The sequence below is a fragment of the Acomys russatus genome, chromosome 28, assembly GCF_903995435.1.
Source record: "Acomys russatus chromosome 28, mAcoRus1.1, whole genome shotgun sequence".
Classification (NCBI taxonomy): Eukaryota; Metazoa; Chordata; class Mammalia; order Rodentia; family Muridae; genus Acomys; species Acomys russatus.
The window spans coordinates 15,295,442-15,323,353 of NC_067164.1; the positions used below are offsets into that span (position 1 = coordinate 15,295,442).

General features: G+C 39.8%; 1 protein-coding gene across 1 annotated transcript; it reads right to left on the minus strand.

The window, feature by feature from the left end:
• Positions 1–141: 141 nt before the first annotated feature.
• On the minus strand, positions 142–27,698 carry Gc (GC vitamin D binding protein). Its single transcript, XM_051170476.1, has 12 exons — positions 27,572–27,698; positions 16,898–16,967; positions 15,809–15,941; positions 12,307–12,518; positions 10,451–10,583; positions 10,062–10,156; positions 7,799–7,928; positions 6,070–6,272; positions 4,033–4,165; positions 3,460–3,557; positions 2,296–2,428; positions 142–218 (listed from the first exon to the last, which is right to left on the minus strand). Exons 1-12 carry the CDS (start codon positions 27,627–27,629, stop codon positions 183–185), a joined length of 1,434 nt encoding a protein of 477 aa, XP_051026433.1. The 5' UTR covers positions 27,630–27,698; the 3' UTR covers positions 142–182.
• Between the last annotated feature and the right edge of the window lie 214 nt (positions 27,699–27,912).

Genomic DNA, 27,912 nt, shown 5'->3' on the forward strand with positions numbered 1-27,912 from the left:
GCACTTAAGATTTCCTCAAGGCTCAACTGGAAAAATGAATTGGAATAGATAGTAAGTAGGTTGGATAAGTTTGGTAAAGTTTGCATCCTATTCTACGACTCATAAAATATGTGAAAAAAATTCTAGATTCTATCGTGATGTGTTTTAAATGTACTTACGCAAGGCAGTACATATGTACTGTTTCAGGACTGCAGGATGTGTCCCATTTCAGCATCAATCTGAAGAAGAAACAGAATGTTCTGTAGTGTATCAGTGCTTTACTTGTAGGCTACTTGATCATGAAAGACTCACTGCATTTTGAAACCTTGTCCGGGAATAAGACTCTTGCCAAAATGCAGGCCTTCATTGTCATTGTTGCTCGCCATGCTTCACATCGGTTCAGTTCTGTTCTGCCTTCTCTTGCCAGCCTTGCCTAACCAAGACCACGCATATATTCATGTGGACACCAGAACACACGTGTGCATGCACGCATGAGCGCACACACAGCACATCATTTCAAAGAGGAAGGAATAGTTGTGGGTACCACATGTATCACAAAGGAGGCCGATGAGATGGAACGATATTTGTCGAGTTTAACTGTAAGGATGTTGGTGTGACTGGCTTGGTAGTGGTATCGTCTGGTTTCTGATGACGACATATCACTACCAACACAGTCACGCCAACAGTCCTGACCCAAGAGCTGAGTGATTCAGAGAATTATAGGGAATCAGAAGACAGGGAAACTGTTTGGCCAAGAGAATAGTAAGAAAGGGGAGAAAGAAAATTCTAAAGAAGTATTTAAAGCATTACATTTATTAGTTTTGACATAAGGGAAAACAACTTTAGTATACATTGGACAGATTCAGCAAAAAGGAAAAGGGGTCTTACTCAAGGAAGGGAATTTGATGGAATTTAGAGTAAGCACTACCAACATGGTACAGACCTTGCTGTTAATATTTTAATAATAGTAAGTTTGGATTTTTGGTTAATAATTGTTTTTGGTATCAACACTTTCCTTTTGTCATGACTAGGTAGTTTTGGTTATATGGAAATCTATGACAATAGCATGAAGAAAAAAGAAGCAGGAAGCTAAGAAATACGTGGTTCCCAGGACATTGTATGATCTGTTTCATTTAGTTCATTTATAGCATGTATTTAAATGTATATAGTTGCCTTAGATTATTCTATAAGTATTTACGCAGAGAGCTATTGCTATTTTGTTTAACATATCATAAAATCTCTACCAAGAATCATATTAACCTAAAGGCAGTATGTCATATAGAGTACGCAGTTGGAAAGAGCAAGGCAGGTAGAGAGCATACATCACTGAGACTGCCAGTCCAGCAGTTGCTTCTGTTTACTTGATTTTAGTGAACAACTCTATCAATTGCAGCTGTTTTCTGACACCATGAGGCAGATGTGTTTTGCTGGATTATTCTCACCAAGGTCCAGAAATGGAGTGGGGAATAGCAAAAGTCCCAGAACTATTGTACATTCAATTAAGGTCAAAACAAAATGCAGTGTTGCTCTGACCTTTGGTCTCTTGTAATAAGTTAAGTGGCAGCTGGAGAGCAATAGGCACAATGAGTGCAAATGGCACTCTTAAATTCTGTCAACAACCAACACAATCTGGTGGAGTCAAGCAGACTCTGAGCTGTTAACTGAGATATGAGGAAAGTCCCTCAGCATCTTGGAAGACAGTATAGCCCAGGTCTAATGTCAGTGAGGTAACACAGTTAACTGGGCTTCCCGCTGCAGCCTATAAGAGACAACCAAGACACCTTAGTAGTAGTGAATAGGGAAACACTACATACAGGTCATCTCTCGTACAAAGTTGAAAAATGATGATGTGTTTAAAAATGATTACCATTTTAACATTAACATTTTTTCTTTACAAAAATAATTCTTATGTGGCATTTTCTTATTATATTAAAGCAAATTAGATGTAGCTTTTTATAGTTAAAATACAAGAAAATGGGCCGATGCTGCTTTTCTACAAGCATTTCTGTTTATCAGTCTACTCAGAGTGGGTGACAGCAACCAAGGACCCCGCACCCACCCAACAAAGACGAGACAAACCTTGTTTCTTAAAGCTTGCTGCACTTAATACTTTTGCAGACATCTCTCTTTACTTCTCGGAGAGTGCCACCTGGAAACTATTTTTCTTACTTCCTTTCCTAAGACAACTAGCAAGGTCACTACCGTTCAGGAAAGGCTGTCACATGTGCACACTTTAGGAACATTCGGAACAGTCAGGAGGACGCTGGAGTTTTGGAGGACTCTTGCCTCCTTGAAACAGTGGTGAGGCTTTCCTACCTGTGAGCTGCAGTAGAGCGGGGGTGAGTTTATGGAGCAGCACTTGGAGGCGAAGTCTGAGTGCTTGTCCACCACGTCTTGCACCTCTGCTGGGGAGGCATTGGGCATTTTGGTCTTCAGTCGCTCTGTCAGCCTGAAACAAAACAAAACAAAACAAAACAGTTCTCTGTAAGGTTGAGCTGGAGGTATTGTAGAAACACTGCTTAAACAAAATAACAGCTATTTCAGATCATGTACAGTGGAAATAGAAACCCTAATCGTGGAGTGGATTCTGGGTGAGCCATGCTGAAGTTAGAATTGAAATCTATGCCTTGTTCAAAGTTGTTCAAGCAAACGGAAGTTGCCGCTGAGTTTGAAAGCCAGTTGCTGCTCCTTTTGGTTGCTCGTTATTACAACACAAGTGATGCCTTTTTCTATTTTCCCTGGCGTTTCACTTTTCTCCAGTGTTAAATTTCAAGCTTCTTTAAAAATGTGTCCTTCACTGGCCTTGGTTTCACTTTTATGCTTTCTCCTCTTTGTGCCTCAGCTTGCTGACTTTGGAACTCACTACGCAGATTGAACTGAAATGGGACCGGCATCCGTTGGCTCTTGTTGCCAGGTGTTTCACTAATTCGCTTTTAAAATGATTATAGGATAGAGATACCCCCCCCCCCCAAGAACCCAACAAATACCATGTCTTTCATATTTTTATGGCCAGCTATTTTATTGTTGATGTCTACTTACAGTGGACTGTTTCCTCTTCATTTGAGACCAACAATGGTTGTGACATGTGGTTGGTATGTTTTACTTCCAGTTTATAAGGAACACACACTAGTGATGGTTGGCATCAGGCCAGCAGAAAACCTTTGTTCTTGTCAGAGAACAAATGTCGGCAGGTATGTCCAGGGGCATGGATACTGGCCAAGCATATGCTCCTGTGGCCATGTTGAGTCAAATCCCCACGGATAATTTTTATTCTTTTGGCTGTGTTCTAATTGGCCCCTCACCTAGTGGCCATGGCATACCCAGTACCTCCAGAAAAGAGTTATCATCACCATTTAAAGCCTTTAAAATCCCAACCCTTCTCTATCTTCCACTCACTACATCCTACATGCTCACTTGCACTCTTCAATCCCAAGAATGAGACAAGCGCAATAGACACATTTGGAGTATGAAGCCACTTACTTTTTCTTGTACTCAGTAAATGTGCTCTCAGAATAGTCTGCACACATTTCCTGCCCCTTTTCAATGAAAGAAGTTAATTGCTTCTTCAGTAGTGGACTCTGGAAAAAAATATTGCTCATCAACATCCCTTGTGTGGAAATACTGTCCCATGAAGCCAGTAGATCAGAATTCTATGTCCCTACCCCAGGCATCAGCAAATACTTCTTTCTTTTTTTTTCCATAAAGCCAGTTAGTAACGATTTTAGCTTTTGTAGGTTATATGTGATCTCTATTATAGATATATCTTACTCCGCACGGTAGAGGTCATATATGACATACAAACAACATGCATAGTGTGCTCTAATGCAACTCGATGGCCACTGCAATTTGAATTTTACTTAATTTCAACATCACGAAATACCAATCTTCTTTTGACTTTTTGCCCTTAGTAAATACAAATAATACCACAAACTTGTGTTTCCACTGTTAGCTTGCAGGGCATACATAAGTATGCAGTGGATCAGGTTTGATCGGTAAACTTCAGTATGCCAATTGTGGCCCGTGTTATTGATAAAGAAACTTAGAGAAGTGTACCTGAGTGCTAAAACAGGTCACGGAGTCCTGAGTGTTGTCGCAGCACTCACTAAGGGTTCTCAGCGTGGTCCCCAGCGCTTTGCTGAGGAATACTTCAGGAACCCGAGTCCTTCTGCTTAGTTCAAATGTATACCTGGCAGAAAAAGAGAGGATGCTTTTCAAGGTGTGTCTGGGGGGCGTCCAGAATCGGAGATGGAATAATCTACCACAGAGGCAGAGCGAGCACCTTGTTTCTGCTCGGTTTCCACTCGCCCCGTTGCTCTGTTTGGGGCAGTCTTACACCGAGCATCCCAGTTCACTCTGTAACTTACAGCATAGCTGGTGGGTCCTTCATCTTGAAACCTCTGTCTCACTTCCTGCCTCGATCTTCCTAGTGCTAAGATTTCAAGCATTGACTGGCATGCCTGGATTTTTTGCTATTTGTTAATTTATTTTAATTTTATTTAAAGTATAATCCTTTTCTCCTTTCTTCTCCCCCTAAACCCTTCCCATGTCTCCCCTACTCCCTTCCAAATTCACGGCATCTTTTCCTTTGATTATTACTGTGTTCTATATGCACGTGTGTGAATAAATACATCAATGCAACCTGCTGAGTCCTCTCACTGTTGTTTGTAGAGCATTATATTTAAATGACTTAATACAAACTGACTCCTTGTAGAGTAGCTTTAGATTAGACAATGTTTTCGTGAAAATATTTTATTAATGCTCGGTTTAATAACTGAACACATATAACACATGTAACATATAACACATAAACATATCACAGCACTTTAAGCTCACTTATATGGACATGTCCTGTATGTGAGGATAACCCAGTTCTCCCCCATGGCTAATGCTAGTTGGATACTTCGGAGGAAGTTTTTCATATGTAAATTTATGCAAAGTCTTCCATTTTGGCTTACCTAATTGCTTTCTATGAATTTATCAAATCAATTATTATTTATAAGAAAAATGTAATTTGTTTTAGTTCTGTCTAAAGTCTGCTTTCTTACATGGGCAACTGACATCCTAGTAGCCCTTTTCAAGCTGTTTATAAATAATTTTCATGGTACAAGTGTGGAGATATTCATTATATGTATGTATGTATATATCACATTGTATATTTGTTTCACTATTTCTTTCTATTTAGTGTCTTTTTAAGTGGCAGTGAATTTCAATACTGTTAAGAAAAGAACATTCTAAATTTGAGGTTTTACTTATTATCAAATGGTTATTTCCCAAAAGTTTGATAAACTTTTAATTTTTTGTGACTTGTGACTTGGAATAGAATATAGTCAAACTGGGAGATGAAATGCTATACATTAATGTTGCCATTATACGCATGGAACATTTTATCCTATAAACTATTTATGTTGACCTACTAGGAGTATTTCTTTCCTTTTTTTCTTCCTTCCTTCCTTCCTTCCTTCTTTCTTTCTTCTTCTTTTTTTTTTTTTTTTTTGAGATAAGGTTTCTCTGCATAGCCTTGTTGTCCCAAATTCACTTTGTAGACCAGGCTGGCCTTGAACTCACAGAGATTTGCCTGCCTTTAACTCCCCAAGTGCTGGGATTATAGGTATGAGCCACCATGCTGGGCTGGGGTTGTTTTTCAAGATAGGGTTTCCTTCTGTGTAGCTTTGGCTGTCCTGAAACTCAACTTTGTAAACAAGACTGTCCTCAGACTCAGAGATCTGCCTGCCTCTGCCTTCTGAGTGCTAGGGTTAAAGGCATGTGCCACCACTGGCCAGCTTTAGGTGCCTTTGTTAGTGGCCACCTCTGCACTAAGTAAGGCAGTGTTGTTATTCTCAAGGCTAAGCCTCTTTGCCAATGCACAGTAATCTCAAGAGGCAGATTTAGGAGGCTCTTCCTTCCTTATCCAAGTTTAAAGACTTGGAGTAATTTAAAACCAATTAACAAACACTTAAATTCTATAGAAACCCTATAAAGTGACTTGTGTTTGAAAAGAGGAACAGCAGCTTCCTTCCCTTCAGTCTGGCCCTCTGCAGAGGCGCCTTCATCCTGCCTTAATAGAAACACATCACACAACACTCTACTTACTGGTCCTTGGCTTGGGTGGTCCCCTGACCACAGAGGTCTTTCTTTGTGGGCAACTTGATAGGCGGTAATTGCAGTGGTTCGGCGGCCGGCATGAAGTAGGTGCACATAAAAATGTCCATGGGCGTGCTTTCTTGACAGCACTCTTCAAATTTAGAGTTCTTTGTGGACAAGTTGTTGCAGATTTTTACTGTGTGTTCAGGCAGCTATAAGGAGGGAGAACGGTGGGTCTGTACAATTAGTGTTCTTGTTGGTCTGACCAAAAATAGAACTTAGCCTTTCAAGCACTGATGTGATATTCATAAAAGTCAGTGTGAATGCTCGTAGAAACCAAATTGATGCAATACTTAGGAAGGGAGTTTGTTAATACATAAGAGTTTATCACATAAAGTCCAATTTCACCTCAGAGAGAGAGAGAGAGAGAGAGAGAGAGAGAGAGAGAGAGAGAGAATATGTGTGTGGTATTTATGAAAAGTCCACATCGAAATCCAGTACTTTATGTTAATAAAAAACAAACAGAATAATTTATGCTTAAAATAATTAGGATAAAGAGAACTATAGTGATAGAAAGTATAGCATTGCTTAAAATACTGAAAAGCCAACACAGAGGCAATACTGGAAGACTAGTTAAAGATATGATACACCCCAGGAGATGATGTAATGCATACAATTGGCAATCCAGTGTGTTGCAGGATATTTGATCTCACTGTGAACCCCGTGATTGTGTACTGGAAAAACCTGTTTCTAGTTGTGGTGTGGCTCAGCCCTAGCAGAGACCTTTAATCCAAGAATTTTCTGTAGACAGGATTAAATAAAGTTAACCCTATGTCAAGAGGTGGAGCAAGCAACCAGTTGACAAAAAGAAGAGCAGAGTGAGAAGAGGTCTGGAGGACTGATAGAAAGATGCACAGGAGGTATAAAGGAGGGATTCCGTTTGAAGAGTCTTTAAGACAGCGTGGAGAAGGAGAAGGGCCTTTTTCCTTCTGGGATTTCAGCTGAATAGGAAGGCAGCTGGGTGCTTTCTTTGCCTTTCTGAGCTAGCAGGTTTTCACTCCAGCATCTGGCTCCTGAGTCTTTTTTTGGTAAAATCGAACATATGGGATTTTTGTTTTAAAACCACACCAGTGGGATCCTATTGGCCATCATATATTAACATGCATTAGCAAAGCATATATGCACACGATTGTGTGTTTGAAAAGGAAAAATATGGCAACAAGACCTTAGAGACTGGTCTTCATCTAATGTAATTATCTGAAGCTATACCAACTTGAGAAAATCATGCGAGTTGAGAAAGTAGGAAAAAATCTGATATGCTTATCAAACTGTACAAAGTATAATAAAAACATTACCCGGCTTGCATAGTTTTAGCACTAATAAGACTTTATGCCATAAGTGAATTTTAAATTGTGTCCAATTTAAATGTAATACTGACAACTGGAATTAAATTTGAGTAACTGTGTATGGGTAATGGATACTCCACACAGTGCAAGGCTTAGGAATCCAGGAATATTGTCCTTGTATGTATGTGGATTTTGTCACTGATTGAGTGGTCCCAAATGATTGGCCCCCATTAATCTGTTTCCTCATCTGTGATCAGAGTTGAGAATGGATTTATATTTTGTAAAGGTCTATAAGGATGCTATACACATGAAAAACAACTTAGAAGACTGTGTGGCAGTTAGGTCACAGTTCTCAGTACAGCACGTGACAGTGATCACATGGACCACCTTACCTCCTTGGCCATGCAGTCCTCTGAGGTGGACTCACAGCATCTGGACAAAATTTTAGTAAGCTCTTCAGCTAGTGGCAGAACATCCTCCAGGGTAGCAGTTGGCACTTTTTGAGCTAGTTTAATGAGATGGCTAGAGAATTAAAAATGAATTTGTTAGGTAACTAATATTCTTAGTTTTCTAGCTTTCATTACAGATGTACTTCTGAGAGGAAGAATGTAGTCCTTTGGCATCAAGAAGTGAAGGGGCACATGTGACCTATGCTACACACTAAAGTTACAGTATACTCAAGAGTAAACCATCCCCAGCTGAGATTTTCAAATATTCAACACTGAGACGTTGCTCCTGTTCTGTGTTGGACTGAAAGCAGTTCACAATGCCAGTGTTATGGGAGTATGGCAGCTCACAGTCTATTAGGATGTTTTTATAATATCTCTTTTAATTCAGTGGTTTTGTCAGCAGTTATAGAATGCTTTGTGTGTTCTGAATATTAGCTTCTGTCTAGATACAGTTTGCCAGTGGTTTCCCTGGCTTTGGTTTCCCTTGGTGGTTGTGTCCTCTGGATAGAAGTTATAAAGTTTGATATGGTTTTTCTTGTTTTGCTTTTATTGCTTCTGTTTGACGATAAGATCTGAGGAATCATTGTTGAAGCCAAGGCCCTGTTTTCTTCTATGAGCTTTGTAATTATAGATATTACATTTAGGTTTTTAATATGTTTTAATGGTGTGAGCTAAGAGTCTAGCCTCATTGTTTTGCATGTGAAGATCTAGTTTCTCAACATTGTTAGAGAAGTTACCTTTACTCTGCTTCATACACTTAGCATCTTGGTAGAAAATCACTGAACCAAATATACTAGTTTAATTCTGGGACTTTTATTCTGCTCAGGGATCTATACCTCTCTTTTCATGCCAGTGGCACACTAACTTGGTTACTGTTTCTTGGTAGTTGCTTTAAGCCTTGATGTTGTTTTTCTCAAAAGTGGTTTGTCTATCTGGAGTCCCCTGAGGTTCCCTTATGATAAAGCATTAATTTCTAGATGGTGATGACATTTGGAGCTTGAATGTCCACCAAACAGCTATGTGTTAATTCTTTGAACTCAGGTGATGGTGCTGGAAGGTGGTGGCATCCTTGGGTGGCGGGCCTTCCCGGGAAGTCTCTAGGTCATTTGGAGTTAACTTTTAAAGGACATAGTAGAACCTTTTCAATTCTTCTTGTCATTTACTTCTAGCTAAGAGGTGGTAGTTTGCACTACCATATGCTGCCACCCCAATGTGCCACCAGAGGCCAAATTAATGAGTCCAACTTACTATAGACTGAAACCTTGAAACCTTAAAGGCTGTAAGAAAAAACAAACAGTTCTCTGTATAGGCTGATTATTTAGATATTTGTTGCAGTAATAGAAAGCTAACTAACAAAGACTTTTTTTTTTAAGTCATTAAGACTTCAAGAGATTGGCTTGACTATGTACATTGCTTTAAAACAGCTCAACATTTTGTTTCATTTATTATTTTCAATATGTACTAATTTACGTTTTGAGACAATGTCTCACTATGTAGCCCAGACTAGTCTGGAACTCTCTATATAGCCTAGGGTAGCCTTGAACTTAAAACTACCCTCTTGCCTCAGGCCCCTAAGTGCTGGTATTGTAGCTCATCACCTCACTTGGCTAGTATGGCATTTTCACAGTTTTAAATCTTCAAACCACAAACATGGAGTGCCTTTCCTTTTACTGTATTATCTTTGACTTTTTTTTGCGCAATGTATTATACTTTTCATTGAGAATATTTTTACAAAAAAAAAAAAAAAAAAAAAAAGAAAAGAAAAGAAAAGAAAAAAGAGAGAGAATATTTTTACAGCATAGTCTTGAAACACTGATATATTTTATGTTTATATAGTACAGTTGAAATATTTTCTATTCTAGGACCATTTAGGGAATCTCAAATTTTCCTTATTAAAAATATGGCAGCAGTATTTTGAAACTTAACCTTTGTTCACATCTAAATGCTAGTCCTTTGGGGTAAATTCCTAGACAATAATGCAAGTGTACCATATGGTTAATTATGCAATATATATGATATGTGATACTCACAAAAAATAATTTCTAAGTGTAAAAGAAAAACGAAGGCAAGACTGAGAAAGTGCCCAAGTGTTTGTGTGGTTTGTTAGTAGACTGCATTCTGCAGCTTCTTTCCCAGGCCTATTAGGGATACAGAGTGCAGAGTGAAGGGACAAACTTTTACAATGACGACGATATGGCATCTTTACCTGAGCCTTGACTTCTCCTTCCCATATGCAACATATTGTGAACAGACTCTGTTTGACATAGTGGTGAGAAGCGACAATTGTTTAATCTGGAGTCTCTAGAAAGTAAAAGGAGAAATATAGAGAATCATAACCAGTGGAATATAGTATGCATAAATCCAGAAAAAGATCAGTTGCTTGACATTTAAAAATCAATATAATGCTCAGGTCTAGCCACTGTAATTTATTGTTAAATCCTTAAAGGCATAACTGTTTTCCAATTAACAAAATTCAATGAATGCATTTTAGAAACTTTTGCTAATTACGAAATACCAACCTCTACCACTATTTAAAGAAATACTATTTTAGAAAGGAAGAGTAATATGCAACTGTAATAAGTAGGTGGAGCCTACCTCCTTCAGAAAGCATACAGTGGGGGTTGCAGAAGTACAGCAAGATCCAACCATAGAGAGGTAGCTCTTGGTGTAACCAACTAAGAGTGGCAGTGGAGCTTGTCCATAATTACTGGAATATTCATAGAGGAACCTGAGAGAGAAAGTGGGTTGGTTAAAAAGTTATAGGAAAACAAAACCTCACTTTTGGTAGTATTTTGATGAAGAAAGCATGCATGTGATGTTGATTTGTGTGCGTGCATGTGTGTGTGCACGTGTCTGTGTGTGTAGGTTGACATTAAATATATTCATCTATAGCTCTCTACTTTAGTTTTTGAGACAAGGTCTCCACTGAATCTGGAGCTCAGCACTTTGGTTAGACTATCTGGGCAGCAAGCCCCAGGGATCTGCCTGTCTTTGCCCTATCCCAGCATATCGGTTCTGGGGATCTGAACTCAGGTCTTTATGTCTACACAGCAAGCATCTTATCAATGGAGCTGTCTCCCCAGCCCATTAGGTCATGACATCATCATGAACTTAAATGCACCATGCTAGACAATTCCCATATGTAGTTAACTTATGTGACAAGAAGAATCATTTTGGTTTTTAGCAACACAAGTTCCTGAGGCTCTAAACAATGTTCTGAGGGCTTGGAGAGATCGTTCAAAAGTTAAAAGTGCTTCCTGCGCTTCCAGACCTGAGCTCAGTTCCAAGCAATAAAGTCAGGCGGCTTCAGGGAATATGATGGCCTCTTGAAGGTACTAGCAGACACATAAAAATAAGGCAAGTTTTTAAAAATGATTTTAAAAAATACATAAGAAATCTTGAGCAAAATATCAGGAAAGTAACAAAAATGTGCATACCAACCAATATTTATAAAATTATGAGTAGCGTTAATTTTATTGCCCTTTATCTTTGCATATAGATATTTTTGGTCATCATGAGTAGCCTTTTGCCCCATTTTTGGTCCTTATTTATTTTGGTTTGTTTTGTTCTTTGGGAGAAAGTTTCAGCAAGTAGCTTTGGTTGGCCTGAAACTTGAAGCAATCCCCCTGCCTTTGCCCCCAGTGTTCTTCTCTCCAAGGCAATAAAGGCATTTGTAACCATGGCCTGCTTAATTTCTGTCCATTTTACCACCTTCCAAGATGGACATAATTACAATGTAACGTGGCTTCTCCTATAGATTAAGCAATAAAGAGGTCCACACTACATGTTAAATTGGCAATATGTGTCATGTTCACAGCCATTTCTGAAAATGTACATGAGTGTTTGGAGGCATTTATTTCTGTGCTTCATTGAAACATTTTAAAATGTGCAGGTTAGTAAATTTGTTTCCATCATCTGCATGATGCCAGTGTCCCTGTCTTTCCTGCTTGTATCCTTTCTATTTCTTAGAGAAAGTCTTATCATGAGGACCAAGTACCCTGGTACCCACACTAATCACCCCGCCTTTGCCTTCCCAGTGGGAAGCATATGAGTCGATATAGAAGAGCTGTAGTTTGGCTTATTATAAGGATCACTATGGAGGAACGCTGAGTGAATGTATCAACTGTCAATAAAGCACTGTTTAGCCAATCATCTGGGCAGAAGGACAGGAAGTGGAAGGCGGGATTTCCTGGAGAGGAGAGGAGTTTGAAGGTTGGAGGAGGACATTGGGGACTTGCCGAGGACCAGCCAATGGGTCATAGTGGCAAGTGCTTGGAATATATGTATGTCATAAGGTTTAGAGTAGTTTGTTTAGTTTACAAGTAGATTAGAATCAGTTCAGACTCTGCCCAGCAAAATGCTGGCAGCTTTAAAGTACATTTCAGACTCCCTGTGTCAGTTACTTGCTTTATAGGCCAAACAGATACAAATTACTGTAACAGATCACTTACTGATCAGCAAAACCCTTTGGATCTTTCCTGAATGCCTCACAGATCTCCTCATTTGTTGGTTCCACGTAGGTTGGGAATTCTTGCGGCGGGTGACTCAGGGCAGCCATGCAAAGTTTCCGCTCTAGGCCCTCCTTGGTGCAACATTCAGGAGTTCCAGGGTGCACAGGGAAAGGGGCATCACTTTCACAGGACTTAACAGACAGCTCTGAGGTCTGAAATAAGAGAGGGAAAAGAAGGAAAACTTGTACAGTCCATGTGAGTCTCCATTCAGTATAATACATATTTTGTAATTTAAGAAGTCTCATTAGTAATCAAGTTAAAGTTGCATAATTTTGGTTTTAGGCAAGCATAGAATCTTGTTTATGTTAGTCAATGACTCCCTAGGCTAGAGCAATAAATGGACTAAGCTTATCGGACTGTAGCTGTTTGACCTTTATCACATGGCCGGGTGTTTCTCAATGATGGGTTTTTAGCACCTCTGAGGCGAGGAACACTTGAGAGTTCTGGTAGTGACTCTCATCATCTTGTCTCCTACCTACTTTTTTAAATTAGGCCAACAGCAAGGAGGAACTCCCTTCGCCTTCTCGCCTCCCTTTACTAAATGAGCACCGTCTGGACATTGTCAGGCTTAGCTTCCTGCATGTTGCAGTTGCCTGCCACTTCGGCAGCAGATTGTACATCACAATTACTCATCCGGCATATACAACAATAAACACTTGCATATTGGATCAAAGATGGGGACTGAGAATCTGTGTTCCCCTCAGCTTTAGGTCTTATCCTTGGCAAGAGCTGGAAGCTAGCAGTCCCTGCCACTTACAGCCTTGGCTGTGCTGTGCTTGCTCCTTTATCTCAGAGGACGGAATGCTACCAAAGCAACAGTAGGGAAAAAAATTGGAAGAAATTTGAAACTTGAAAGACACTGGTATAAAAGAATAGACATAGAGAAAAATAAGTAGAAATTACCACAGAAAAGTCACTTTGGTGTTTATGAAGGAAAAAGAAAATTTTGATATATACTATTTATCTTTTTAAGGTAAATTTTCTAAAGACCTTCCTTAATATCGAAGGAAAGCAATATGCTGAATAAATCACTCAATCCAAGTCATTGCTACTGGTGCTGCCTTCCTCCCATGACTCTTTTTTTTTTAATTTATTTAAGTAATTTATTCAGATTACATCTCAATTGTTATCCCCTCACATGTATCTTCCCATTTCCTGCTCCTTCCCTCTTTCATTCTCTTCCCCTCCCTTAGTTCTGTGACAGAAAGAGACCTCCTCCTCCACCATGATCACAGCCTATCAGGTCTCATCCTGGCTGCCTGCTTACTCTTCCTCTGAGTGCTACCAGGTCTCCTTACCAAGGGGAAGTGGTCAAATGGGGGGTACCACCAAGGACAATGCATGCAGTAAACCTAGAACTCCTATCCAGATCTAGCCAATGGACAGCACATCCTCCCACAACTCTTAGAAATTAAGAATTGGGTTTTCTTTTTCTTTTTCTTTTTTTTAATAAAGCTGCTTAAAAAAAAAAAAAAGAGTTATTTATTTATCCTATGTACAATGTTTTGCCTGAATGTACACCAGAAGAGGGCACCAGATCTCAGTATGGATGGCTGTGAGCCACCATGTGGTTGCTGAGAATTGAACTCAGGACCTCTGGAAGAGCAGACAGTGCTCTTATATCCTGACCCATACCTTCAGCCTCAAGAATTCGGTTTTCTTTGCTGATCATCTCTCTTTTCCATCAACCACCTTTTACTTTTCATTAATTTCCCTAGAAACTCCTCTGGGTTTTCCTGGCGAACAAATATCAGTATGCAACAAACAATACACGAGTGCTTAGAGTGAGCAGGAGAAAGGCGTCACTCAAGGTCTGACCATGTTATTGCTCCCTTAAACTCTCCCGTCACATCTCAGCAAGGCTGCAGCAGCAAACAGATGGGGCAAGATGAAAAATGTACTGTGCTGTTTTGAGTGCGGTGGATGATTAGAAGCAGGTCCAGTCTGACGTGGTACAGAGTAGGCTGAAATGGTGGGTATTGATAAACTTGGTGGTGAAAGAAATGATATGCTATAGAGGCTAGAAAGTGGCAAGCAAAGCAATCAAGGGGTAAGAATATTCACTGAACAGAATCTATGATAATAATGGTATTTGAACAGACAAAAAAATCTTTCCTTGGAGGCCTTTAGCCAAACCTGCCTACAGTTATTTGTATATGTGCTGATAACTGCATTAGCAAAGTTCTGTCTACTTATTTCCACCTCTATCAGTTCCTGTCTATACATTGAACTCTAATCTTCCTTCTGCATTTCAATTTCCATATAAATGCTATCGGAAAGAAAATACATGCACATGTGCTTGTAACATGTGGTTTTTCTTTATACCCAAACCCAAATATATGTACAAACTGTGTGTATAGCAATATTTGAGTGGCCTAAGTAATTTGAGGCCAACATTTAATTATTCTGTAGCCTTTAGTCCTAACCCTAGAATAGTAATTAAGATGTATGCAGAATTTTTAGCTACACAGAATGTAGTTAAAATTACTAATTTGAAGAGGTTCCTTATATATGAGGTTCAAATTTGTAACGATTTAAAAATTATTTAAAAGTTTGTTTATTTGGTTGGTTATTCTCTCATATATTATATTCTAGTCATGTTTTCCCCTCCCTACATCCTCCCAGTCCCTGTTCCTCCTTCCTCCTCCTCCAAATCCACTCTCCTCCATTTCTTTTCAGAAAACGGAAGGCCTCCAAGGGATATAAACCAAACATGGCATGGCAAGCTGTACGTTGACAAAGACTAGGTAACTCCCCTCATCTTAAGGCTGCATGAGGCACCAAGGTAGGAAGACAAGGATTCCAGAAGCAGACAAAAGACTCCTAGACTGATCCTGCTCCCACTGTTAGGGGCCCCACAAAAAACACCAAACTACACAACTGTGACATATATACAGAGGCCCAGGGTTAGACCCATGCAGGCTACCTGGTTAGTGGTTTAGTCTCTGTGAGGCCCTATGAACCTTGGTTAGTTGATTCTGTGGGTTTTCTTATGGTGTCTTTGACCCCTCTGTCTCCTCCTCTTCTGCAGGTTTTCCTAAGCTCTGCCTAATGTCTGGCAGTGGGTCTCTGTATCTGTTTCCATCACTCACTGGGCAATGCCTCTCTCATGAGAATTGGGCTAAGTACCAGTCTATGAGTATATCTTTAAATGTTTTTTAAGAGTGCAATCTGTATTTAAATCCTACACACACTTCTCATTATCAGTGCATACTTAGTAAATCATAAGTAACTTTATCCCAATTATTTTTCCTTTGAAACTGTAGCAGCAGTAAATAAAAGGAACTGAGTGCTAAAATAACCATGGCTGTTAAAAATAATAGTCTTTATGTTTCCATGCCACTGGGACTAGGTGGCATCTAAAGTGTCCTGAATAAGTGACATAAGGCCTAGTGTTGTTCCCTTCTCTGGGCCACATAGAGATGGCCGCAAACATACTTACCTTGGTGTCATAGCAGCTGGGGTCAGCCCCTTCAGCACAACATTCTTCGGTCAAGGAGACAACTTCCTTTACTAGCTGATTGACCTGTTCAAATGTACCACTGGGAAATTTCCTGCTGTATAGGATTAGTGATCTGAGGGTGGGAAAAGTGATTATATTAATTGGAGTTGAATTGTCTTTTGGCATTTTGACTCATGCCAAAATAGGATATCTTTTCAACTTTCACATAAAACATTTCATACAGTGACTTTTCTTTATTTGTCTAAGGCTGTGATTATGAGGTTGCATGTAAAACATTTGTTCTGTGAAGATTTATCTTGTATACAGTCATGGTGGCTTGAAAGAAAATGGTCCCCATGGGCTCATAAGAATTCGCACTATTAGGAGGTGTGGCCTGGTTAGAGTAGGTGTGGCTTTGTTGGAGAGGGTGTGGCTCTGCTGGAGGAAGTGTGTCACTGCAGGTGACCTTTGAGATCTCTGACTCTCAAACCTGCTCACTACCTGCTGCCTACCAATCTGGGTATCGAACTCTCAGCTCCTTCTCCAGCACCAGGCCCGCCTGCATGTCACCATGCTTCCCGCCATGATGATAAGGGACTAAACCTCAGAGAATGTGAGCCATCCTCAATTAAATGTTTCCCCTGATAAGAGTGGCTGTGATCATGATGTCTCTTCACACCAATAGAAACCCTGACTAAGACAAAAGTAAGAACTAGATTTGTAATTCTGATCAAAACAGCCTGGAGTCTGTTTTGAACTTCACCCAAGGAACACAGTTTGTAGACCTTTGCTTGTATTTTCCAGAGTCCTAAAATGGGCAGTTCTAATTTAGCTCAGAAATATGTATTTGCCCTTTATTACAAAGCCATTCATTAAATTTACCAGTGAGTCTCTTAGACCACAGTAACCATTGTTCAGCTAGCATCTTCGACTGACCTCTACCTGTTTGACCTGTTGGCCCACAGTGGCTCCCGGGTCTTGCCTCATCTCAGAGACCATTTTGACATTCTGTGCCATGTGGAAGTGAGCTTATGCTTGGTTTGTTTAAGGTCAAGTCCCCAAAAAAGCTTCATGGATCCTGCAACTTACAAAGATCTGAAGTCATCTTTTCCCAGCATGGCAAGTTCCTTGCAAACTTTATCTTTTTCATAGTCTCGGCCTAGGAAGCAGATATAGGAAATAAGCATCTTTTTTCTTTTGATGAATATTACATTATATATATGTATATATACACATCTCTAGATAGATGATAGGTAGATAGATAATGATAGACAGATGATAGATATTACTATTCTGCACAATCTATGGTAAAGGCATTTCTCAATATCAGTGTTCAGTTCCACTTAGAGGTATCTTTTCACCTATTTTCTTACAATAAGCCTTGATTTTATGATTTTTTAATTAACCTTTACTATGTAATGAAAAAAAAGGTAGAAATACTAAAGTGATAATAAGGGTAAGTCAAATGTTATACGCCATTTAGTGAGTAGATTCACCAACAGGAAAGCCATTCTCTTTGGCCCTTCTGTATGAAATGCTGAGTGAGATTGTTTCTTCCCTCTCTCTCTCTCTCTCTCTTTTTCTTCTTCTTCTTCTTCTTCTTCTTCTTCTTCTTCTTCTTCTTCTTCTTCTTCTTCTCTCCCTCCCCTCTCTTCTTTCTTTCTCTCTTTATTTTCTCCTGATGTATTCTTATTTATCCTTAACGTATTCCTTATTTATTCTCTCCTGTTTTATTGCCTGTTTTTGCCTAAGGCTTCAACAAGACAAAAGTAAATGAAGAAGCTTCTGTACTCGGAGGTGACTTTCCAGTTATATTAAGGCTGACCTTGGAAGAGGCCAGTGATGACAAAAACTTCTGCCTTGGCTCTGTAACCACCTCAGATCCCCGGAGGCCAGACTCTGTACAGAACTCAGCTAGGGAAATGGCTACTCTAAGGAACCGTGTGGAGTACTTCCTCCCTCAACTGTAGAGAGGGCACCTTCATAATCACTAGTCCTTGTGAGGTTTCCTTTAGAAGTTGGGATACAGTAGACAGGTATCTGATCCAGACTTTAGAAATCTAAATGCAATGGGGCAGGATTAGTCTAGTAGCCTAGGGAACAAAGAACATAACCGTGGCTGGGAACCAGTGGCTCACAGATCTGGTATTGGACAAGGAAGGGAGCAAGGTGGCCTAGAGACATCTTATACACCTTGAGACCCAGACTACCAGCAGCAAGAATGACAAAACCACTGGGCTTTCTGGAAGGCAGTGGGCAGCCAACAGTGAGTCCCCTCTGTGGAGTGAGATGATTTGAAAATCAGTCCCAAGGGAGTTGTTATAGGCAGACAGATGTGAAACATTCCTAGGGATGATCGGACAGAGTTTTAAAAGAAAATAAAAGCCAGGGAAGGAATGCACACCTTTAATCCTAGCACTCAGGGGACAGAGGCAAGTGTACCTTTGTGAGTTTGAGGCCTGCTTCATCTACACAGAGTTCCAGTCTGGTCAAGATCAATAGTGAGAGTATACCTCAAACAAAACAAGATGAAACAAAAACAAACTCACAAAAGTAAAAGAGCACATTGGCTGAAAACATCTCTGCCAACAGGATCTCCTTTCTCTGCTGCTGACTCTCCTGTTAACATCTTCCTGTTAGTCCAAGAGATGCTAGAAGTAGTTTAGATAATGGAGGAGGATTAAAGGGAAGGGGAGAGAAAGGGACCAAAAGGTTCATTTTTCTCATCATAGGCCTGACTAGGAAAGCAGTTTCAACATCAATGAACTCATGACCTGAGTTTAAATGCCTTCAGTGACGTTGATCTTTAGGGTTCAAAAGTACAAGAGGACCTGTTTAGTGTTTGAGAAGAGAGAAATGTGAGACCTGGCCTAAAGTCCACTTGAGCAGCAGGAATAGTCAGATTCCTGAGGTATAATTTTTTCCTGTGTGAATCTGAGACTCTCTCTACACATTCCACTAGTCTGAAGGTAGACACCAGAGAGCCTGTGAGCATGTCCTTCTGTGACTCATCATTTATAACAATAAGTCCAGGAGATTTCTCAGCACATTGGATACTAGGGCTTTGAATAACTGTTAACAAGGATAGAAGCAGCCTTGTCTCTGTTTTAAGTAGCCTTAAGTGATTTATCCACTAGGCTTAAAGTACCAGGGAAGGCATCTTATCACAATTGCATGTTTCATCTTAAAGGTGGCCTCTACTCTCAAATAGTAAAGATCTGATTAGACTGAAGGTACTTGGCAGGAAATGTTTGTGGTTGTTGTGTTTATTTGTGCGTGTGTCTGTTTTTTTTTTTTTTCAATTGAAACGGCACTGATAATGGACAGATATAAATTTGGCAGTTGATGTATTTAAAAAGTTTTAGTACTAATAGATTTTTTAAATTAAAATAACCTATATAATAAGCTCTTGTACTGTACATTTTCCAAATGAACAATACAAAATAGACCAACAGAGTAAGAAAGGTCAGAGTTGAAGGAGATGTCAAAAACCTTCTTCTTTGAGACAGGAAGAGTCTTTCCACATATGCCTTCAACTCCATAGTCCTTCTGCCTCTCAAGTGATTTTATAACGAGACTTAAAGTCACAAGCCATCAAAACTCCACACAAGATATATAAGGACCTATAGTTTTCTATTTGATGTTAATTCCTGAAAATAAAGACAAGACAATGAGACGGTAAAACTAATGGTCAGTGGAAGACAAAAGACCCCGGGCAAACAGTCTCTGCTCTGAGGACTTTGACATCAGCCCACTGCCCCGAAACCTGTCAGTCCATTTGGAAAGTTGGATATTGTGACATGTTAGAAAGGTTAAGGCAAGGTAGACCACATTCATTAATTATCAGTAGTAGTCAGTGGGACTGGAGACTGGAATGCAGGAGGAAAGAGTACAGTCCAGAACTGTGCTCGAGTGAGTGAGAGCTATACTTTAAGGCACCACCAGCTGTTTTATCTTATGTCTAAAACAATGTCAGGAAGCATGGCTGGTAGTTACAGGACAGTGTAACCTAATCAGTCTAAATCCCTCATTCGAAGCACGGCTCATGAACAACTGAGAGGACAACATCATGAAGAAATGAGTTTGTTTAGTCACTGGAAATATTGCAACGAGTTTGAATAATCATATGTATTTAAGTTCTTGTATTTACACAAGACCATCCTTGTGTTATGATCCCTTCCCGGAGACAAGAAATTAGTCACGTGTACAAATTGTAAATTTGGAACATTTCCCCTAAACTTCTAGTATTCAAAAGATAAACAACATAGCCCTGTTAAAAAATGTTTTTCCTTTCAATGCACACCAAGTAACTGTTTCAATAAACTCCCTCTATCAAACTAGTCTTGTTTGTGTTGGTACTTTTATTGTGACAGTCCAGTAATATGCAAAATGCATTCTATAAAAGTGGGGTACTACCGATAAATATTTTGAGAAATGTTTCATTTCTAGCTTTTCAGTTTCAGAATTCTCATTTCACTAAACATGTGGAGCTTCATTCCATGTATTTCAGCAATCAGTATGCTTGAGAAGGTATTGTAAATAAGCATTATGTATTAGCCCATTCAGTTGTTTTGAGTAAATCATATACTTATTTGCACACAAGTGTCTAGTGTCTCATAGGAATTTTGTACTGCTTTAGTTAGAAAACATACTGCCGAAAGGAAAGTGGGAAATGAGACTGTGTGAGAATTAAAGTAATTTTGGCAGGAGAGGACAGCAATAAAGTCTCAAAGGTTAGCATTGGTGTAACATTAAGGTACAAAGTATAGTCTTAAAGAGATAAGCCACAGAGGAAAGTGTTACCATGATCTTTCAGGTGTATGGCTTTGGATGTATTTTTGAGCAAATTAATTTATTAATGTATACAGGAGACAATACCTGGCATGGAGAGGTAGATATTTTAATCATTTTTTCATTGCACAAAGCAGCAAATAAATGCAGAAATTGACTTGCAATATGATTGTTGCAGATTGATTTCTCATACCAATGAAACACTTTTTTAAAATTAGTTTGATTTTAGTGTGTGTGTGTGTGTGTGTGTGTGTGTGTGTGTGTGTGTGTTAATATGCATGTGGGTTGACAGAAGCTTCAAAGCAGTTATGTGTTCTCCCTCACAGCCAGAAGTGGGTATGGGGGATGGAACTTGGATCCCTGCAAGAGCAATATGGACTCTTAACCTCTGAGCCATCTCTCCAGCATCCAAAGTATTTTTAGACTAAGCTCATTTAAAGTTAGTTAAATATATACTTTAAGTGAATTATAAATATTCTGTCCTTTAGTGCATCACTTAGAAAGGGAGCAATTTGATCTTCAGTCTGGTGACAGAAATTATTGGCATGAAGTTAAGTGTCTCTTGTGAAATCATGTTCACACCAAGTGACCTTTTTGTACCAAATGTTTACAAATTTCATTAACACTTTTAACATCTTGTCCAATTTAATCTACATTGTGAAATATTCTGGTAAATCATATCAAATACTGGACTTTTGAAAATGAGTTGTACTTATTTTTGGGAAATCTTGTTGCTTCATGCACATTACAAGTTCTTCCAACAAACTTGGTATTATTCACACATTCATGTCAACAAATGTGTTCTGTGACGTGTACTCTCTTCCAGACATGGGGTTCACACTGAGTGTGAGGTGCAGTGGAGACCAAAACAGGTACAGCCTCAACCCCATGGGATGTTCATTCTGAGAAAAGGAGCCAAGGACAGCCTCATGATCTTAGTACAAAGCCCACAAAGACAGATACTTTGGGTTCTTTGAATGTTATAATGACCTTCATTAACTTCTGATTTTGTCCCTTTAGGAAAACTATTTTTGCCACATGCAGAGAATAAATCTTGAATAACAATGGCTTGAGTCAACATCCCTACAACATGCTACAGGCTATCTCATGCTGCTCTTTTCCTGTTTTATATCTTCCCGATGCCCAGATTTGTTAACTTTTAAATATAAGTTGAATGCTCAACTCTAACACAGATAATTAACATCATGATAACAATAGCTAATATGTGAGTGATTTGAGTAGCACTGTAGTAAATATTTAATCCATATCACGCTGTTTAATCTTTATAGAAATGTGGTAAAGTGGGTAGTTTATCATAGCTCACCCCACTGTTAACTACGTTCTTTGTGTGCAGCATGTGTAGAATATCTTTTAAAAAGACTTTTTAAAAATTGATGATAGTGATGATGATGATGATGATATGTGCATGTGGGTGCATTCATGCATGTGCCTGTGTATATCTGTGTGTGTGTGCCTGTGGGTGTCCATAAATTCTATAAAAGAGGGTGTCAGACTCACTGGAGCTAAAGTTACAGGAGGTGGCAAGCTGCCTGATATGAGTTCTGGAAAACAAACTCTGCCTTTTCAAAAACAGTGAGCACCCTTAAATGCCAAGCCATCTCTATAGAAGTGCCCTAGAACTTGAAACTTTGTGTGTGTGATGTTTTTAGAAAACATTATGTTTGCTAATTAGCATAACTTTTGTTACATTTGTTTCTATGAGTTAGAGAATCACTTTTAAAATTTTGACATTATTCTCCTTATGATATTGAAAGATTCATCATTAAAATGACTTTCTGGCAGAGGGAGAGTATCCAAATTAATAAAATCAGAAATGTAAAGGGGGGATACCGAGGAAATCTAAAGAATCACTAGGTCTTACTTAAAAAACCTGCACTCCACAAAATTGTAAAAGTTGGAAAATATAAACAAAGTGGACAATTTCTTGATAGATACCACTTGCCAAAGTTAAGTCAAGATCAGGTAAACAATTTAAGGAATTTAAGGAAATAAAAGCAGTCATTAAAAGTCTCCTAACCAAAAAAAGCACAGGGCCCCTTAGTTTTAGCACAGAATTCTACCAGGCTTTCAAAGAAAAGATAATACCAATACTCCTCAAATTATTCCACAAAATAGAAACAGAAGGAACTGACAAATTCATTTTATGAGGCCACAGTCATCCTGATACCTAAACCACACAGTCAACAAAGAAAAAGAATTTCAGATCAATTTCCCTTATGAACGTTGATGCAAAAATACTCTAAAATACTCTCAAATTGAAATCAAGAACACAAGAAAAATATCTTCCACTATGATCGAGTAGGCTTCATCTCAGGGATGCAGGGATGATTCAACATATGGAAATCAATGGATATAACCCACCATGTAAACAAACTGAAAGAAAACAAGATGCAGAGACCCACAGCCAAACATTAGGCAGAACTCAGGGAGTCACGTGGAAGATGGGGAGGAAGGATTGTAGAAGCCAGAGAGGTCAAGGCACCACAAGAAAACCTACAGAGTCAACTAACCTGGACTCATAGAGGCCTACCGAGACTGAACCACTAACCAGAGAGCATGCATGGGACGGACCTAGGTCCCCTACACATATGTAATAGATGCACAGATTGGTTTCATGTGGGACCCCCCTAACAGAAGGAACAGATGGTGTCTCTGACCACATTGCCTGCCTTTGATCCCTTACACCTATGGGCTGCCTTGTCTAGCCCCAATAGGAGACAGTGGACCGAGTCCTATGGCAACAATGCCAAGGCAGGTTGATAGCCATAGGAGGTCTGGGTTAGTATGTGCGTGCGTGCGTGCGTGCGTGCGTGCGTGCGTGCGTGCGCGCGTGTGTAGTGAGAGGGAGGGACTGGGAGGAGAAGAGGGAGGGGAAGCTACGATTTGGATGTAAAACGACTTAATTAATTAATGAAAAATGTCTTTCTGAAGTTTTAGTTACGGTTATTATGTCTTCAGAAGCTCATTATAACTTTTCATACTCAGCCCCAATTTTTATTTTTAAGCAACAAAGTTACAGGGCTTGGAACAGGAAAATAGAACGGAAAAGTGTTGGCTGAATTTCTCAGTGAACTTCTTGGTCTCAGCAGATGCAAGGACTTGAAGCAACACTGGGCGCATACAGACCAATCTCACAAAAGAGCAGTGCTAATTATATCTCTTTTGAGCACACTTCCATTTTCTATTAAAGGTCTTAATGGGAAAAGATCATATGTAGACCTGGAGTTTTGTTCACAGCATGCCTGTTTTTACAGAGCCAATCTATTAACCATTCATTGTGAACCTTCAAGGAGCTGCCCGATGAGGTGGCACCGTTGGGTTTCTGTACTGTTTGTACTGAATGAGATGACACAGATAGCAAGTGGCAATGATCTTCGTTAGTTGGGTAGTCAAACATGATCTGCTTCAAAACCCCAGAAAAGAACTCGAAATAGATTAAATAAAAAAATAAAAAAGAAAAAATAAAAAAAAGAAAAGAAAAAGAAAAAGAAAGACCCGTCAAGTATGTGACTATTAAAAACAATTATAGGATTGCATATACAATTAAATCATATTGGTTTGAACAGTGGTTTTTTTTTGTTTTTTGTTTGTTTGTTTTTTGTTTTTTTTTTTACTTGTCTTCAGAAGGACAGGCAATAGAAAGAAAGAAAAATTGAACAAGTGTAATAGGAACCTCTGAAAAATATTTTATTTTTGTTCATCTGTTTTTATGTGTATAAAGCTGTGGCTGTATGTATGTATACACGTGTTCATGACAATTACATGAGGAAGCCAGAGGAGGGCACTGGATCACCTAGGACTGGAAATATAAAACATGGAATGTGTGCTGAAGGCCACTGGGTCAGGAGCCAGTAGACTGAAGCCTGGAGGCTGCCTGTAGGATACAATTACATGAGAACAGAAACCTCGTGTATTATTTTGAAAGACCGTTTATCTTCTTCCTGGAGAGGTTGATATCATGGTCTTGTAAAGGGTAAGCATGTTTAATCTTACATCATGCACATAATGGTGACTACACACCTGGCATTGTGCCTTGTACCTATGACATTGCTGTTGATTTTCAAGCGGACTAATATTTCTCTAGATGATGACAGTAGCTACTTCTCCGACTTGAGAGCTTGGTTTTTTGGTTTTTTTTGTTTTTGTTTTTTTGTTTTTTGTAAAGAAGAGGAAATAGAGTTCATTTACCAACTCTAAGGGAGCTTAACTTGTCTTTTTCAGTTTGGCATTATACTTAATAGAAAGACATATGTAAAAAAGAGGTTAAAAGTTTTACAGGGAGCTTATTTTCTGTTCACAGTCATTAACTTAGTACCAATCAAGCTGTGTCAATAGCTCCCGTTACTTATTTTGGTGTGGGAAGGGTACAGGGAAAGACGGCAGCCGATTAGTGCAGTCTCTGCTTCCTTTCTTGGGAAAGAACACAGATCGGCCAGCATTAACTGCCTCTGTAAGTCTTGGGCCAGCAAAGGTGGCTACCACCACGATTTGGCAGATTTGCTAAGTCCATTTCCCCCCCAAGATGTACCCAGTTCCCAAAATGTCCTCTGATGGCAAAGGACCGGGCATCTGAACCGAGGTTTGTGTTGGGCTGCGGCGGGTGTCGTTTCAGACCCAGTTTCCAAAGGACAGCGCCAAAGGTCCCAGCACGGAGGAAAGATCCAGTGTGTTTAGAGACGTCTGATTTAAGTAAGGTTCCCTGTGGATTTATGAGAGCCTTGAAGACAGTGAAGGCATTGATGGCGAACCATTAAGGAATGGCTAATTTCTTCAGTATGCTGGGCCCTAGGAACAGTTTTCAAGGCGTGTCGTGAGCACACGGTGTTTGGGACAGTGTTCAAGAAAACTGTTAGGTCTTCCAGAATGCGGCAGACATAGAGAACTGTCAACTATCAACCCCCCATCTCCACCTTCCACCTCTGCTTGTGGCTGTTCTGAACTGGGAGCCAGCGGCATTCCTCAGTCTGTGCTCTGCCATTTCAACCAGCAGGGGGTGCGCTCAGCCTCCAAAGGATTATAGCTTGGCGGTGGCTGATGAACTTGATGTTAATTGAATCCGGGAACTGATTGATGAAATGTCTCCTTGAGTGAACAGGGAACTATGGAGGACGCGTGTCCTGGCAAATACTGAGTGACTTCTCCTTGTAAGTGTATTTTATATGGCTTTGGGTGTCATCTGGCCTACAGGACATGGGCAAGATTTGAGGGAACTGATTTTTTTTTTTCCTTCCTATGTGACTGGCTGCTGAACATGTTGAACTAGAGATGGCAGAATGCCCTATCGATAGAAGATGACTGTGATTCTGAGGCAGAGCCAGGTGGCACCTGCTGAGTCAGCACATTTCCAAATATAGCTCCCATTGGACTTTTGATGTTGGAAATTCAATCTGAACTAGCTTCAGCAGGATTTTTCAAGGATTTCAGGAGACACCTGAAACTATTGCAAAGACAACTTCATGGTTTCCTGGGGCATCACTTACACCACTCATTTATTCATTTATATCTATTTTTCTAAGATTTGGTCATCTTCATTCAGGACTTATTTGTGACTTAAGCATCTGTGGATGAATCAAAATGAATTTAGCATAATTTGGATAATAAAATAACACAGAAAATATGGATGTAGGGGATGGAGAGATGGCTCAGTGGTTAAGAGCACTGGCTACTCTTCCAGAGGACCTGGGTTCAATTCCCAGCACCCACATGACAGCTCACAACTATCTGTAACTCCAGTTCCAGTGGATCTGGCACCCTCACATAGGCATACATGCAGGAGAAACACCAATGCACATAAAATAAAAATAGAGTCAAGACTGAATTTATTCATTGCATAATTGATGTGATAGTTCCTTGGGAGGCACACATATTACTGGTTAAATGCTACTACTATGAATATACAGGAAAGGCTTGAATGAGGCTGTTAAGGGGAAGGAGAACATGGAAATCTTAATTGACAAAACAGAGTGTATGCAGAGACCCATATAAGCATCATGAAATAAGCCAATGAAGAAAATTATTTACAGGGAAATTCATAAAATAGCACCCAAACTGTACAATAAAGGGTTAAACTGGGGTTTAGAGATCAGCGTAAAAATAAATGGAAGCATCTATGGAAAATGTTCAAACTGTGGGATTTATGAAGTTACACACATCCAGTGATGTGCTACCACTGCTGGAAGCCTTAACACACCATAGAGGTGAACATGCTCTGCTGAGGGTGATTTCCATGAGAAACCAGCCCCGTCACCTTGTTTATTGTTTTATTTCATAGTTACCAAAATTCTTGTGTTGTGTGAGAAGTATTTTAAAGACCCCAATTCCTTCCAAATACTGAAGAGTTCGATTCCTTAAGAAGAATCAAAGAAATCTCTCAATTGGCTTCCTGTACCACTAACAGTACGATGCTGCTGAGGAGGATAAATGTTTAGGGGGAAATGCTTAGTTGCATATCAGTCTCCAGTTGCATTAGAGATTGTATTTACCTGATGTGGGAGAGATAGTTGAAAGCCTTTATAACTCTACTTTTTTGCTTGTTTTGAGACAGTCTCAGGTAGCCCAGACTGGCCTTGAACTCTCTATGTAGCTGATTCACTAGGAAACCTTAAACTCCTCATCCTCTGGCTTCTACCTCCTGCATCCTGAGGTTGTAGACACGCACCCCCACACGGCTGTGTCTTCTACGAGTTGCTTATTTGTTATGTGTGGGGAACGTGGCTTTCCAATGCTGTAAAGGCACAGCCGGGCTCAGAGCAACACCCCTTAGATCCTTCTTTCTTCCGTTCCGTCTTCCAAAACGTCCGCCATTTCTTCCGTCTTCCAAAACGTCCGCCATTTCTTCCGTCTTCCAAAACGTCCGCCATTTCTTCTGCTTGTTGCCACCCCTTTGATTTTTTTACAACGGCAAAGGAAAATTGAACTAGTCACAGTTCTTCGTCCCCAGGGGAACCTTACCTCGTTCGAGAGCGTGCCCAAGGGCTGCGGCCAACAGGAGAACCAGAACCTTCTTCATTTCACAGCCAGGGAGTCCCGCAGCACCTCTCCTCTCACCTGTAGGTCACACCATACAAAGGACAGGAGCACAGAGGTCCCAGGGGCCTTTACAAAGCTCCTAACTAGGGACTCATCAATTATTAATCTCCACACAGGAGCAAGGGACAGTCAGCCTTGTCCCCAAAGACAGAAAGTAATATCATCATCAAGGCAAATAGATACCCATGGGAAATGTGGAGGAGAGACTGGGAGATTTTAATCATTAACTTTGTCACTGCAAAAAAAGCCAAGGCATATAGATA